Source organism: Scleropages formosus, chromosome 20 (assembly GCF_900964775.1).
Source record: "Scleropages formosus chromosome 20, fSclFor1.1, whole genome shotgun sequence".
Taxonomy (NCBI): Eukaryota; Metazoa; Chordata; class Actinopteri; order Osteoglossiformes; family Osteoglossidae; genus Scleropages; species Scleropages formosus.
In genome coordinates, this window is record NC_041825.1 from 3,835,244 (window position 1) to 3,851,609 (window position 16,366).

General features: G+C 47.0%; 1 protein-coding gene across 3 annotated transcripts in view; it reads right to left on the minus strand.

The window, feature by feature from the left end:
* The window catches only part of LOC108923929 (potassium voltage-gated channel subfamily C member 1-like), a 73,710-nt gene extending 57,582 nt beyond the window's left edge, over window positions 1–16,128 (minus strand). For all 3 annotated transcript variants that reach the window (XM_029247018.1, XM_029247016.1, XM_029247017.1), the window contains exons 1-2: window positions 15,081–16,128; window positions 7,469–8,177 (exon numbers count right to left, since the gene is read on the minus strand). In XM_029247018.1, coding sequence (XP_029102851.1) covers window positions 7,469–8,177; window positions 15,081–15,139 — 768 coding nt within the window. In that variant the 5' untranslated portion in view covers window positions 15,140–16,128. The remainder of the gene's footprint in view (window positions 1–7,468; window positions 8,178–15,080) is intronic.
* Window positions 16,129–16,366: the final 238 nt, after the last annotated feature.

A 16,366-nucleotide genomic window follows, 5' to 3' on the forward strand; every position in this document is an offset into this window, starting at 1 on the left:
TGTATTAATTATACTGCCTGTATTCTGTACATACTGTATGTTCTCATGTTCATGGTTAAGTGTCTTGTGATGCTGCAATGATGTAACATTTGTTGCAGTGGAGGATACGTATGACTTACAGTTGAGGACAACAATTAGGCTCTTCTTGGACATGTACAGAGGGCTAGCGTGCAAATAAATCACAGCGGGTTCTGAGAAAATATCTTCAGATTAATGACCGCAAGAGGGAAATGCTGCTGAAGTTAGAACAGTTTATAAACTGAACGCAGAACAACTGTCTTAAAAAAAAATAACAAAGGCCAAAACTCCAGTCACAGCAGCACCTGGAGACAAATAGGCATTGACTGATGAGAAGTTTTCGGATAGATTGTCGTTGTGGATCTTAATGAGCGCTTGACACACCCCAAAGTTCAAGTTCAAGTGCAAGTGGGTTTTTATTGTCATTCCTCTATACAGCTTGTATACAGTGAAACGAAATGTTGTTTCTCCAGGGACCATGGTGCAACACAGAACAGTACGCAAAACTACAAAGTCGTGTGTTTGACTGGATTAAGTTCCTTTTGTTTAAGAGCCAGTCCTGTATTGTATTGTTTTATAGGTCTGGCAACACCAAGGCTTCCCTGCCATGAAAGAGTTGACACCTATTTGAATTTCAAAGTGGGAGAGAGCAGGGTACAAGGCTTATGACTACAGAAACTAATTGCCTGATTAGATAGTACAGTACAGGAATGCTTACATGGCAGAACAAGAGAGGGGTGAGCAGGGAAAGACAGTGCACCACTGAAAAATCTTGCCAGGTGGAGAGACTAGGAGGTAATGTTAAAAGCCATTAACCAAGGTGTTCAGAACCAGATGGGAAAATTGACACTCCACCTCATCAACATTTTCCATATTTCTTATATGAAAAATAATCCTGCTATGTATGTATCCTTTTGCTATAAGCATCCTATACTGGGTTCTCTCTGCAATATTGGCCAGTTGAGACATGGGCACTCCAGTAACGCAAGACCATGTCATCATCTTCAAGGATGCCTGTCGTACATATTTATGCTCTACAGTAGTGCTTCATAATGCATTACAGGCATAACTCTGTAATGGGCACCTAAAAACATCATTTACAGGTGCCACCGTCATGGTGCAGTGTCTGCAGCTACATAACATGCTCGTAACGTGCACGAAACGTGCAGAATAGGGAAAACGGCAGTCTAACGGCAGTCATGGTGTAAAACATAACCGTTTTTGATAGAACAGATCTTAGATAGTACACCTGGGCAATAGGCTATAAACACAGGTACCATAACTGCTGCGTGTTCTAAATACAGATGGAAGAGAGGGGGATGTGACTCCCTCTCCCCTTATTTCTTTCCTATATTTAGCAGGAACCCGAGGAAATGAGAATGAAAGGGAGTCACGTGAAGGCGTAGATAAATAACTAGGTCTCGTGAGAAAGGTCTGCTCAACGAAACAGAACATGGGAGAAGAACGCAGGCTTGTGTTAACAGATCAAAATATGTTTAAAATGCATTTGAATCGTCAAAGCATTACATTTCTCTTATGTCTCATTTAAATGAATTGCCCGAAACTGCAGCTCAGTCAACACGCCAATATGTGATGACATTTAAATTCATGCAATGAGAATTACACCAAAGCGAGAAGGATGTTCTCCAAGGCCGGTGCAATCTGTGCACATTTCATATTTCAGATACTTCCAGCATTGAATCAAACCCCATTTTCTAACCCTGACTGTAATGGTTGTTGAAGTAAGCTAGATTCTGTATAAGTGAAATCAAGATTTATATGAAGAAGATGCTGACAGCCCAGAAATATAGAAATATAGAACAAATTAATTTACTGCACCATTTTAACACTTAACAGTTCTCGATTTTTGGGAAAACGTTGACTCAGTTTTTCCAAAAATAGTACAATTTGCGTGACTGCACACGCTCCTTAGGAACAAGTGTAAAGTGGAGCGGTATTCTGCTTCAGAATGCTTTAATTTTTCTAATTAACCCTAATCTAATGAATTCAACTTGTTTGTCAGGAAAACTTGAGTCCAAGAGCAGACCTCTTGTGTGGTGGGTGGAGTTTCTGGGTATTCCATCCCAGTACCAGTAACATGGCATTACAAATGATATAAGATCTGCTGGTTATTGTATTGAGATACCTCCTAAAATAGCCAGAGATGTAATTGCATTATTATGACCTCACTTTTTAAATGCAGAACATTCCCTTCTCTATGATGCTCCTCAGGAAATCCGCACCCTTTCTGACTCCGCGTACTGTAATTTACACGATGTCCGCAGCTCTACAAGTCGCACTTGGTGCTAAGTGTCTCTCAGAACTGCAGAAGACACTATCGCAGCACAGAACAGGACAGCACACATCACACACGCAAAGTTCAGGGACTGCCATGGAGCGCAATGTGGTAAACGCAGTCAGGGAGTATATGCTTCGGGCTTTGTGGTTGGAACCCTATAGCCATCATTCGAAGGCTGTGGTGAAATTAAAAGGCCTATTTTGCTACCGTTTTCCTGGGCTTCTGTAATCGTGGGCGGTCGGAAAAATCATTAAGGTAAACGCTGTGCATACTGGCCAGATTCCATTATGCCCAGTGTCATCCTATACAGCACAAAACATGCAATTATAACTGTACAAGGACCTGCTAAAGCGCACACTATGACACAGAAGCTGATGCTGTGATTGGGAGCGTGTTGCTGACGCTGAACAATTGTTCCTCCCAGGGTTCAGATGAAGCGGAGCCCAGGCAGGAGCTATGACAGCCGCCGGGCACACACTGCGACCCTAGATTCTCTGGCATCGATCGCACGCAGCTTGGCACAGCGTCTCGTCTGTGCTCCTACGACAAGCCCAGCATCCTGGAGCTCTCAGATCACTTTCACAGCCTGCGAAATCTCGGCCGCGTAAACTCACGGAAGAGGCAAGGCTGAATGACTTGGTGCAAGTGGGAATTTCAGAACATCAGGCATCAAGCCATCCAGAAGAACACTGACACAATTGTGAAAACATCAAACTTAGGAGAAGTGGATGTTTGTCTGAGAAGGGAAAAAAAATTACGGCAACAGTCCTGTATCCATTTCTAACGACAATGTGAGGCTCTTACTTTTCAGCCAAAGTAACTGAGGTACTATGAATGTAAAATCACCCCCCACCCCCCAAATGCAGTCGTTTTAAGAGGAAACCAACATTTCATAGTCAACGAGCAAGCGGCAAAGTAAGGGAATCCTGAAGACATTGTTTATTTTCGATGTGCCACACTATTTGAAAGAAAATGCAGTGTGAATTCGCTGTATTTTCACTGTGAATGTTTTGGGGATCTTAAAACACTTTTTGTCATTTACAATGACAGCTCAGATATAGCAGAAAATATTTTTATCAAACTTTTTTAAAATCATTTTTCTGTTGCGTGCCCAAGTGCAAACTGATGTTATTTGCCGCATAGTTACAACCACTAAAGGGACACTTTTTTTAACTGTATAATAAATGTCAAGTTAAAACAGGGTGAAACCAAGAGTGGAAAGACTGACAATAGTCTTAGTGTGGTACATTTACTGTATATCACTGGTATGGCGTTTCATAATTATTGATATGACAGCACATAATTTCATTGTAAGAAAATTTGCTGATCTTGCTTCCACTTCTTAAAATACCACCTAACAACAGTTAGATTCTTGTGAAAAAACATTTTAACTTAATAAGCATGGGGCAACTGGTAGCATAGTGGTTAGTGGTGCTGCCTTTGGACGCAGGGGTGAAAGATTTAAATTCCACCTCTAGCTCTAGTACCCTTGAGTGATGTATTTACCTTAAATTGCACCTGTAAAATTACCCAGCTGGGTAAACAAGGGTAAGTTGCTCTGGAGCATCAGCTAATTGAACAAATGTAATCAGTGGCTTCACCCTTCTCATGCTGGTTTGGGTGCATATTCTCATACACCTGTGTTTTGATACTCTGAGTGCAATTTCTGCACTGAATAAATCTCGGGGGGGGGGGGGAATTCAGGCTACGTGCTTCGCTGACCATAAGGTGAAGTAATAACATGACTAATATCTTGAAGCACATACACTGCCTTCCACATGCATTTTCAGTCTTTTCTGTGCTGCATTCTCACACTTACAGCCCCATGATGGCATAATTATACAGTGACACAAAACAGTAAAGTGAATTATTGTATCATTCCTCTGATGCTTCTCTCCCAAGCAGCTTATAACTATTTGCCCCTTTATACAGCTGAGAATTTCCTCCCCCCAAGCAATTGAGGGTAAGTACTTTGCTCAAGGGTACTACAGCTGGAGGTGGAATTCAAACCTGTGACCTTTGGGTCCAAAGGGAGCAGCTCTAACCATTACGCTACAAGCTGCCACCCTTCCTCACAAGGGATATTTTCATAGTTAACTAAGACATGTCACGCTGTATATAAATACAGTTAATATGTGTAAATATTTTGTTTATGCATTTAAAAAAAATCTGTCGGCAGATTCCACAGTCTAGCAACCCTGGAGAGGAGCAGAGATGCATTCCAGCAGTGCAGACTTCACACCTGGGCACAGTCCCACTCATGTTCCACGCACACTCTTTTCTGGGCTCTTCAGGCTCTTGGAACTGTTGATGCCTGGAGTCCTGTGCGTCTTGCTAACACAATCAGGAGCCCTAAACCCTGCCTGGCAAGAGAGTGCCATTTAATGCACGTGCAACGTTCACGTTATTGGATTTGCTGCAAATCAAGGGTGGAGCAGTAAAGTGCCAGGAGAAAAGGAGCCCACTGTGGTCAGTTGGTAAGGTACAGTTCCCATCCAGTTTTATTTAAGTGATGCCTTTGTCTAAGAAGCAATTTGGAGCTGTACACAGAGCATTCTTGCCGTATCAGTTCAACACAAGTGCCTTGATCAAGAGTACCACAGCTGGAGTGGGGTTCGCACCAAGCACCCTCAGATTGCAAACTCTAACTGCCGGGCTACAGGCTGTCAGCTATACATTTTAGCATGTACCCCCCCCCCCCGCTTTTGCCTCGTCACGGACGTTGAAGGATGCAGAAAAAGGCAGCGCATCTGTACTCGGCTCCATGCCTTTGTGCGCGGAGCCTCTTTGGAGGTCCACTGCAGCAGAGCCGAGCGCGCAACCGAGCGCGCAGCCGAGCGCGGCACCGCACCGCAGTGTTACGCTATAGCACAGACAGAGAGGGGGGACGCGACCCATCTCGCGCCTTTTTCACCGCGCAGCGCACACGTTTTGGGGGAATCGCCCGGTGCACGAGCGCGCGGAGCCCCACACATCCCGGGAGGCTGGCGCGGACACGCGCATTTTGCTCCGCAACCCTCCACAGCGGACACTTTCACGCGCAATTCTGCGCCACGGCACTCATCCCCCGCGCGCCCGTTTCCTCGCATCGCGTCGCCTTCAATCTCTGCCCCCCTCGTCGCCCACATTAACCGGACCGACTGCGCGGCATTTAACGAGCGTCCGACGCGTAACCGCAGTCAATGTCGCCGCGACCCTCCGCCGCCGTCGCTGTCGCCGCTTTCCACTCGCGCAACGCACGCGCCTTCTCGCCCAGGTCTCGGACCGCGCGCCCAAAGGGCAACGGGGGGTCCTGGTGGAATAAAGCGACCGCAGCTGCACCCGAAATCCACAGCGCGGGGACAGTTTACTGGGGCTCATCGCACAGTCCCGACAAGCAGGCTGTGTGACCGGCGACTGGACCGCACCGCAGTTTACTTTACCATGGTACCGAACACACACTCTCTCTGTGCAACCGTGGTGCACGGCTATGGCGCGCGCTCCGAGTGACGCGGAACTGGACACACTACTAATACCATGCAGGATGCGGTGTAAAGTTCCGTCGTCTGGAATTAAGCGGAACTGTCTACTGCCAAAAAAAAAAAACTGTCCTTCTGCACGCTTGACATGTCAACCACATGCATAACCAGTTGCACGCTCGCGCACACACACACACACACACACACACACATTTTACTTGTTTGGTAGACACGGGCAGCTTCCAACTCCGATAAACAACCCCCGTGGACATGAGACAGGTGAAGGACAATCGGTGTCCATCATTCTGAAGGACACGCATGTGTATAGTGTGCAATATACAATGGGGAGGCTTTTAATAGCAAAAGCAGACTGGGCTACAGCATGTTTGAACAGGTGATGGAGTCCACAGGGACAGGCTCTCCAGTTACACTAATAAAGACCACTTGAGGGTGAAGAGAAGGGTACATAGCACTGAATAATTTATGGAGATAAATAGTAAACATGGAGGAATCATGAAGACACAAGTAAGCGAGCATCCAAAAATATGCGTGCCAATGAAATGCAGGTGAGCAGCTCCCAAACAGAAAGGACACACTGGTAAGTTACTGTAGCGCTTCTCAAATGGCACAGTCTTCTGCATCAGTACTTGTAGCTCCATGCTGATACTTCAGAATCCTTGGTTTTGGTGTAAATTTGTCTGAATTCGGTGTCAACAGTGTTGAACTGAAATCGACCGCTGCATGACCTGGCATGTCAAATGTGACTTCTTCCGCATTCTGGAATGTATGTTTACCGACACACAAACAAACACACGAGTGAGGGAACTTTTTCCATTAAAAAAACCCTAAATTTTAACCTTGAAGTGAGTATTTCAGGAGTGTACACTTCCTGCAAAGTATATACAGGAGATGCGTTCTGTCTTGAATAAATTAACAGAAGGACGGATGAGGAGCCACTTGCTGTAGATTATTGTTGGCATGGTGCACAGACAAATGAAGGAGAGAATTATTAATGAGAAAACATATCTGCGAATGCAGTCCGTGGAAAACTGAGAAGCATGTCTCACAAGACTCCGGGAAGGCGCCTTGAAGTCCCATATTGGATGGATTGAAATTATGCGTAAGCGTGGATCTACAAGGACTGAGATTCGCAGTAACGCAGAACGGGCCACGAATTTAAACATCAAGCAAATAGGAGGGAGAGGGAGCAGGGGAAGGGGGGGCTAAAGATGAAAAGTTAAATGCAGTGGATAAAAATGTCTGTAGAAAGGCCAAAAAAAAAAAATTAAAAAAAAAGAAAGAAAGGGAAGGAGAGGGCAGTCTGAGGGAATTAACCGCTGCAATGAATCCATCAGCTGGTTGCCACCAAAATCAATCCTGTCCACAATGAGCAACACCAGCAGCAACTTCCAAAAGCGATTCATATTCATATGTGGCATCAGGCAGTCAGTGTGCAGTTACCATGTAACGATGTACGGTATTTGTTCGGATGGGCAGCAATTGGAGAATGAGTTCAGTGCACATATTTGGGAGCACACCCACCCACACACACACACACACACACAGAAAGAATGGTGGCCACACATGCGCTCAGGAAATGGAATCAATTGATAGATCCAGGCAGGGAATAACTTGGAGCGACTCGCACACACTCGTGCCGGGGATCCGAGGAGAAGCTGTGCCGCACACTCACCCGCGCGTATTTGGACGAGTAGGGGTCTTCGAAAAGCGCCCAGATTTTGGGTTGCCACACGCGCCACCAGCCCACCTTCCGGCCGTCCTCCTGCATGCACAGTCTCTTGAGGTCTCCATCCGCGCCCCCGGTGAGCGCGGCGTCGTCGTCGGGGGGGTCCGGCTCCGGAGTTTCGAAGCTGTCCAGCGCCTCCTCGGCGTCCCGGTGCTGCCGGTAGTTCATCCAGCAACACGCCTCCACGTCCGTCTCATCGATGCCCCAGAAGGCGAGCTCCTCCTCGAAGAGCGGACCACACACGTCGTTGGGACAGTGCAGCTTCCCCGTGCGGTAGTAGTTGAGGATGAAGGAGAAGACCGACGGGTGCCGATCGAAGAAGAACTCGTCCGATTTGGGGTCGTAGTCGAAGTTGCTATAGGCGTCGGGCTCCGTGAGCCACGAGAGCCGGGTGCCGGGCAGCGTCTTGAGGGTGCTGCGGTACGTCTCGTGCCGCACCCCCCCGCAGTTTATCACGATTTTCTCGCTTTCCGACGGACAAGTCATGTCTGCGCTGTAACATGCTTTGTTGGACGACTTGTTCCCACCCTTGCGCCCTTTGAAAGAGGAGACACACACCGAACTGAGCATAGGGGGACCGGGGAGGGGGGGCGGCGGGCGGGGGAGGGAGAAGAGGAGAGAGAGAGAAAGGACGGTGGAGGGCGGGAGGAGGAGTCTGTGGAGAGAAGAAGGGAATGGAGAGCGTTACAAAAAGGGGAGAGAAGGAATGCAACCTTTCTCAAGCACACATCACATGCGGGCACCGCGTCGAAGCGAGAAGCTCCACGACCTGCGCGCGAGCGCGCGCGCGCGCGCGGCCCTCCGCAACACGTGCGCGCAGACCGCGGCGACAAAGGGAAGAGGCCGGACCCCCGACTACCCCCCAACTCCCACCCCCCCAGAAAGTGACACGACACATACTAAGTAACAGAAAATGCCGCAACGTGACCGTGTCATTCACAACTGGCACGTGCGTGGCTGCTGCTCCACACCGTCCCCAAAGGTTGCGCTTCCGCCATCCTCACGTCAATGGACGCGAGCTACATTAATATGCACATACAGTATTGTTTGAACACCGAAGACAAATAAAACAAGAAAGGATCAAAATGAATATTGATGTAGTGGGGTTTGATGAGGATAATGTTGTGCAGCAAACCCCCGGTGTCTCATAATTAAATGACTTATTGCATAACAAACAGGCGCTTGTCATTTACATCTGAGGGCCAGAAACTCTCTCCCTCCTGTCTCTCCCTTGTGTCAAAGCGCCTTGGTGTCCATCAATTTGCTAAACCACCTCCTTCAATTAGATCGCTGAGAGATTGATATATTCCACACCCCTGACCACCACCACCACCACCTTCCCACCTCCTTACTCCCTCTCAACTCCCTCTGCTTGCTCATCCTATGGGAGAGAAAGCGAGAGGGGGGTAGTGAGGGAGAAAAGGCTCGAGGCGGAATGATTATTTGCTGAGCTCCACAAAATGGAGTGAAAAATACTGCAGGCCCATTCAGGCACACTTTTCATCCCGCCGCCATCGTATTATTAGTGCTCAGTGGAACCCATTGAAGAAGATACTAACCTCTGCTAATGGCACAACATTAGAATAGGGTTAAAGGTCACCGGAAATCCTGTCTACCGGTGTCCTGCACACATTCATCTTGTTTGCAATACAGTGCATTTCATCTCAGCATTTTATAGCCTCTGGATTTCAAATCAACATGCTCATCATTTTCTCCCTGCAGCTTTTAATCGCGAAGACAGATCACGTTAAAGCAGAGTCAGATCAGCACTTTACCCGAAGAAGAGACAAAACGAGAGGGTTAACAGGCGTTGCTAAGGCACAAAAGGCAAGCAGGGCAAAAGCATGAATAACGGCTCAAGGAGAGACATCAGACATCAACAGAGAAACAGTAGTAGAACAATGTATGCGGAGCATTATCTCATCTTTCTGTTTAGCCTATGGATATATGCTTTGGCTGCTTCTTTTATTTAATAAAAATCTGTGCCTTTTTCAGCCTCTCTCACCCCCCCCCCCCCCCCCCACTCCCTCAAACTCATTCTCCGACTCCCTCTCTCTCGTGTTCCGCATAGAGGAATCAAATTTCACCGAACAAATCAGCTCTCGCTCCTATTGCTTCCCTCGTTTCCTTTGCTCCGTAGTTTCGGTCACCTCTCTCTCTGCCACTCTTTTCATCCTGCCCTCACTTTATCCCCTATCGGCTGTCTGCATTGACGTGTTCACATCCCATCTCTTTCTTTCACCGTCTTCATCACGCATCTTTCAGTTCACTCATCGTCCTGTTGTTTCTTTCGTACATTTCTGTATGCATGCATTTCTTTATTTCCACACTCTACTGCAAACTTTCATTAATTTTTCATTCTTGCGCTTCTACTCTTTACTCTGTTTCCTTTTCAGGCAAACCATTCTCCTTCCGCACATTTACAAACGTGTCCCCCGCCTCCTTATTTTTTTAATTCTTTCAGAGAGCACCTTCCCACACCATCATCCATAAGGATGTAGGTTAATTTCTTATTTCTTGAGCGCGCTGCACGAAAGGTTGCTCATTATTCCTACCTACCAGTATAGCTGCAGCCACAAAAGAAAACTCGAACGAGAAGAACGATGGCAAGTGAGCACCTAATAAGGTAAGGTAAATAGTTTGTAAAGAGAACTGCTAAGGCTGTACGGATGCGGTGCGGGGTTCCGAACGCAATAGTTCATTCACACCGAATACGGCGTTTCCAACGTGTAGGGCAGTTCTATATGATCTTCAGTTAATGTCTACAAAATTGGTGTTGTTATGATGGGAAGAAGAATGAGAAGCAGAGGAAAGTGTTACATCGAAGTGAAAAGTTGGAAAAAGATGAGCAGGAATTGGGGGGGGGGGGGGGGGGAGAGCGTTGCGAGATGCGCTTCTAGATGAGTCGTCGTCCGTTTCAGCACTACGGACAGCGCCGTCCGCAGGTTCCTCCGGCTTTTCCAGCTCAAAGAGACTCTTTCTGCTCTGGCTGGACCGCGTTCGAGTGCCGAACACGTGAGTGGCAGCACAAAGAAAGTGTTTTATTCGCAGTTATTTTGATCGACAGGCAGTTCTCTAATGCCTTTTCTCATAACATTAACCCATCTGTCGGTTTTCACTTATTTTTTTTTTAATATAAAATCTAGATTAATTAAAAAAAAGAAAAAAAACATTATGGGAGAACTCATAACTACTCCTAGAGATTAGTTTCAGTTTACAGAAATTCCTTTCACTGTAAAATGTTATCTTTTTATTCCTGTAAAATTGTGTACTTTGCAATACCCAAGTCCTTGGTATAGAGATAAGTAAACAAACAACATGTTCCATTAGTGGGAGGAGGGGCAATGGATGCTGAATAAAAAAGGAGAATAGAGACCAGCAGAGGGAAGGTGAATAGAGAGAAGAGAAAGGATGGGAAGTAGTGTAATTTAGCAATCTTTACAGTGGGAGCCACTCTGCTCTGCTGCATGCACGTCTAATGGGTGAGCTGTTCAAGCACAAGAAGCGAGGTCCCTAAAAGCACCTCTGAACTAGTCAGGGAGAGGGCGGCAAAGAAAGGAGGGCAAAACCTTTGAATATTAGGGGAACTCAGGAAGTGGCAAGGTGGTAAGTGGCTGAGGAAACATGCAGAACAGGGCTGACTGAAATACACAAGGGCATTTTAGCCAGGAACAAATACAGGTTCACCTCTTTTACAACTAAAGTAACCTTCCAAATGTAGAGAAATAAACTGGAAGGGACAGAAAGAGGTAAGGGATATGGAAATGAAGAGTGAAAAGGAGTATATGTGCGAGCAGGAGGAATATATGAAAAAGGAGGGTGATAAAGAAACAACTAATGATAGCAGCACTAAAGACTGGAGGGCAAAAGGAGGTCAAGGGATGAAGAACATACAAAAGGGAAGGGACAGAAGAAAGGCAAGTGAATGCGAAAGAAATCTAGTAAACATGTAAATATAGAGAAGTTTTAAGGCACCAGCCATCACACTGATCTCCCCACATGCTGTACAATATGTGTGTAAGGCTTCCTCTCTTTCAGGGCACTGTTTCCCCTTGCCTCCCTTGCTGTCTTTCCCTTCCATCCGTTTCATTCACACACAGAGTGCTGCTGATGAGACACTTGCAGGACAGATGGAGGTACTGCAGGAGCTCAAAATACTGCAGTCCCCCCCCTCCTGTTAGGAAGGAAAGAGCTGTGGTGCCCAGTCTGTCTGTAAGGTTATCCGCATTATACTGTGTCACAGTGTCAGCATTAATGTGGTGCCAATGCCACATTACTCCCCTGATACGGCATCATAACCCAACCGCTTGTATCAAAGTGTCAGGTCATTCAGCATATGATGTACCGATGTGATTCTTCATCATCTGCACAACAGACTTTTTAGAAACTGTATTCAGTCTCTCTACACTTTTCTCTTTGTCTCTTTACAATTAATGCAAAGTACATCCATTTTATCAGTCTCTGTTGATGGGTACTCTGCAAAACTGATAGTGTGTAAAGGTGGGACATCCAAACAGGTGACTTCACGAATAGAGAAATGTGGAGAAAATATGAGATATTGTATCATAAATTAGTAATTAAGGATCCCACAGGGACAGAAAGGATCTGCGTTGCCTCAGGACACCTGTCACTGTTTCTACACCTGTCAGAAGGGAGGATGATTCAGAAGACACAGAAGTGGAAAGAGATGAATTTGAATAATTTTATAAAGCCAAGATAAATGCTCCCTGAATAAGGAAGATGTCATCGTATCACAGTGGCGTCTACAAGAACATGTGAACTAGGGTTGTGGAAGTTAGTGGTCCTACCATACGGCATAAGAACCAGCACCACATTGTCATCCACTGGCAATTCACCAAACTTCTACTTTCCTTGAGGCCTTGGCTTTGCTAGGTTCCCTTGCTAGGTTCTTATCGGGGAGGAAGAGCACCCCAGGAAAAAAAAAAAACCCAACCTGACTGCTGGGCTGCCTGGTTCCATTACAAGGAGGCCTGCATACCGCAACTGTCATTTGAACAACTAACATGGTTTTAGAAATGACAATTAGTTGGCTCAGGTAATCAAGAAGTTCGGTTGAACACGAACATCAAGAAAAGCCCATCTCCAGCAGCAAGGTGGTGCCACAACAAAGCCGAAAAAGGCCAACAAAAGGAGGGCTACAGGCACAAGCATATTAAAATGGAAAAGAAGCTGAGAGACACATGGGAAGAAGGGGAGAAGCTGCAGGAAGTCTCGTCATGTCATTGGGAAACCACTGAGACCTGTGAAGCTATTCCCATATCTAGAGCTGATAATATTCTTAGCTTTAACCCCTAGCAAGCTCATCCTCCTCCTTGTCTTTTTTTTTGCCAGAATACCAATTAGCAGAACTGCCCTTTGCAGTTAATCACCACCTCTTTATAGTCTATTAAATACCATGGGAATACAGACTAAGAGTAAAAGAGTAAGAAACTAGGGGGGTATAATTTTGCAGTAACATGTAAGACTTGAACTTAATGCAAACTACTCTTACCAGACAGTGAATGCTAGAGGTTTGGAGTATGTAGGAACCAGAGAGTTGAGAATGGTAGGAGACTGATACTGAAGATTTTTTTTTTTTTAGATGCAGGGAAAATAAACCCTGCAAATGGATCTATGATGATGGCAGAAAGGGAAAACTGTCAAAAGAGGGATTAGAATGTAAAAAGATTAGCTGGGAGCTCAAGGGATGAATGAAGAATGTGAAGGTGAGAGCGTCACACGTTGGAAGAGATAAGGAGAATGGTTGGAAAAGGTGGCGTCAGAGAGAAGGGGAAATGTACTGATAGTGAGGAGAAATAGCACAGAAATAGCAGAGTTAAGGAAGAACTTCTGAAGGATGGGGGTGTTGGGAGAGGGAGAGTATTAACACAAATATTAATGTACAGGTGGTCCCCGATTTATGATGGGGTTACCTTCCGCGAAAATATCGTAAGTCAAAAATGCATTTAATACACCTAATACACACCTCCGTGTGGCAGACTGGGAGATGCGAATCGCCCCGCTGCCCAGCATCGCGAGAGAGTATCGCACAGCATATTGCTTGCCCGGGGAAAAAAAAAAAAAAAAAAAAATTAAAATTCAAAAGTCAAAGTACGGTTTCTACCGAATGTCTATCGCCAGCTCACCATCGTAAAGCCAAAAAAATCGTAAGGCGAACCATCGTAAATCGGGGACCACCTTTATTGTGTAGATGCAAATGTCAAAGGGCTGTTTTGATTTGAGTAATCACGGACAGTTAGCTAGTATTCACACCTCCAAATATATCCACGCTAGTTATGCCATATATTTTCCGAACCCAGTCTACAGGAAGACTGAAGAGGCCTGGGCATCAAAATTAGGCCTGATGGAGACTGATAAGAATTTGGAGGCACTCAAGTTGCTCACTTCTAAAAAGGGAAAGGAAATGGGGAGGAAAATATTTAAAGGGGACCAGAATAGCAGCGAGGGGAAGGGGGAGGATGGCTCGTGCATGCGGTCGAGGGTTATAGACGGCCATCGTAGAGGAAGGAGCCAATGGGCAGGCAAGCAAGAAGATGCAGATGGAGAGAAAAGCAAAACAGACAGAAAGCCGAGGCAGACAAGGACAGGCAAAGGAGAAGCGAAGAAGACAAAGAGGCGAAATACTGAAGGTGTGAGCGGAGGTGGAGTGCCGGAGGGTAAGTCCTTACATTTCTCAATTATTTACCCCTGTCTGTCGACTTGTCTTCAGTCACAGCGGCTTTAAAATGTTCAGCCTGCTTCTCGTCCTTTTCCCCCCCTCAAAACTTGTCCTGTTTATTCATGGCTGCAGTATTTCCTGATCTCCCCCCCTTTTACAATATATGCATAACCTCACGCTGGCCAGTTCACCGTCTCTAGACCAAACTCAACTTTCCAACCGATGCCTTCACCTGCCTGTCATTCCCCCTTCTTCGGACCTTCGTGGAACCTGGTCGCTCTCACTTACCTAGAAGCGCGTCTCTGTCTGGTGCCTCTGCTAGGTACACACATGTTGTTATGACTCAACACACTTCCGCAGTCATCTGTGTATGAAGAGCCATGCACATTAAAGCACCATTCAGCAACCGAGTGTTTAGACACACCGATCTGGTCACTCCACAAAACAGATGATGGATGTACACATGTGCTCGAACATGGAACTTCATACATGAACAGTGTGGCTGCTCTCTTTATTAGGGACAAGGGGTGCCAAGGCAGACATGTACACAGGCCACACACACACACACACACACACACACACACGCACACAGAAAGCACATATCAGAATACAACACGCAACTTAGTGGGCATGGTGTAATTGTACAGAGACTTTAATAACACACGTGTCGATTCCACATTTATTTCCACGTATGCAGCCGATGACATATAATCAAGCAACAGGATAAATAAATAAAAAAAAATAAATAAATAAAATTAGACAAATGCCACCTGGTTTATTGGACCACCACCTGTGCACGAACGAGCCACTTTACACACACACGCGCACACACACAGATATATATATATATATACACACACCTATTTTTAATGTACTTACTTGCTTCGGGTCGAGTTCGGTTCGTGCGCGTGTGTGTGTGCACACGAACACACACACATGAACGCACGAAACGCGAAAGAGAAAGGTAGCTTTAAAAAAAAGAAGGAAGAAAGAAAGAAGAGGAGGAGGAGGAAGAGTGTCGTATGGGTGTCGTGTGTTTTCCGCGCGCGGTTCTTCGCTCGCTGTCGCGAGGGCGAAACCGGACTCGGACTCGGACTCGGACTCGGACCCGGAGCCTGCGGAGCCTGCGGAGCGATCGGGGACGCCTCTGCGCTCTGCTGGACCGTGCTGGGCTGTGCTGGGCTCTCTCTCACACTGCGCGGTGTGTGTAGCGGAGCTCAGCCCGTCGCCCACCATCCACACACACGATCGGATCGCCGAGCGCGCGCCTCGCCTCGCCTCGCTTATTCCGCACCGCCGACTTGTCCCGCTGCGCAGCCTCGTCTAGACATGTGCTGCCCGCTCTCTGAGTCACTGCTCTCTTTTCACCATCTCAGGCGGCCAGCGAGCCAATCAATGAGCCAATCAATCATCCGATCGATGAGTCAATCAATCTGAGCGCGCGCGGCAGAAAGAGAGAGAGAGAGAGAGAGAGAGAGAGAGAGAGAGGGGCGCGCGATCGGATGGCCACCGCTGCTAGTAGCTACGCCTTGCCACGTTTTCTGTCTGATCGCCTCCCTCCTCATCAGATCATCCCTTCATCTTCCTCTTCCTCGTCTCCTTCTCTGCCCAACCCCCCCCCTCCGGAGTCCGAGCGAACAAGTGTCGGAAGAACGCAGTCCGACAGCCGACCGGCACGCGCCGCGTCCTCCGCGCACTCAGTGGCGAAGCGCACACGTGTGTTTTGACGGCGACGTGTCTGCGAGCGTGTGTGTGTGTGCGCGCGCGTGTGTGTGTGTGCACACGAGTGTACGTGCTCTTTGCGCTCGTCGTCCCTGCCCGGCGCGCGCGTGTGTGTGTTAAAGGGATCCCCTTCTGATCGGCTGCTCCGTGTTGCGCGGCGGATTCTCTCTCTTTTTCTTTAAAGGCAAAGTTGCCACCTCTTTCTCCCCCCCCCCCCCCCCCCATCCCGCATCTAATTTATTCCAATCTTCCCAGATACCGACACCAGGACTTTCTGCCCGTCACACTCTTCTCATATTTTATTCCCAAAGTGCGAATGGAAGCCGTTTCTTTACCCCCCCAACGGAACCCCCCACCCCGCCTCTGTTCCAACCACCCATCCTGGATGGCATCCATTCATTCATATTTATCCCACCCCCCTTCGTTTCCATCTCTTCAGGGAA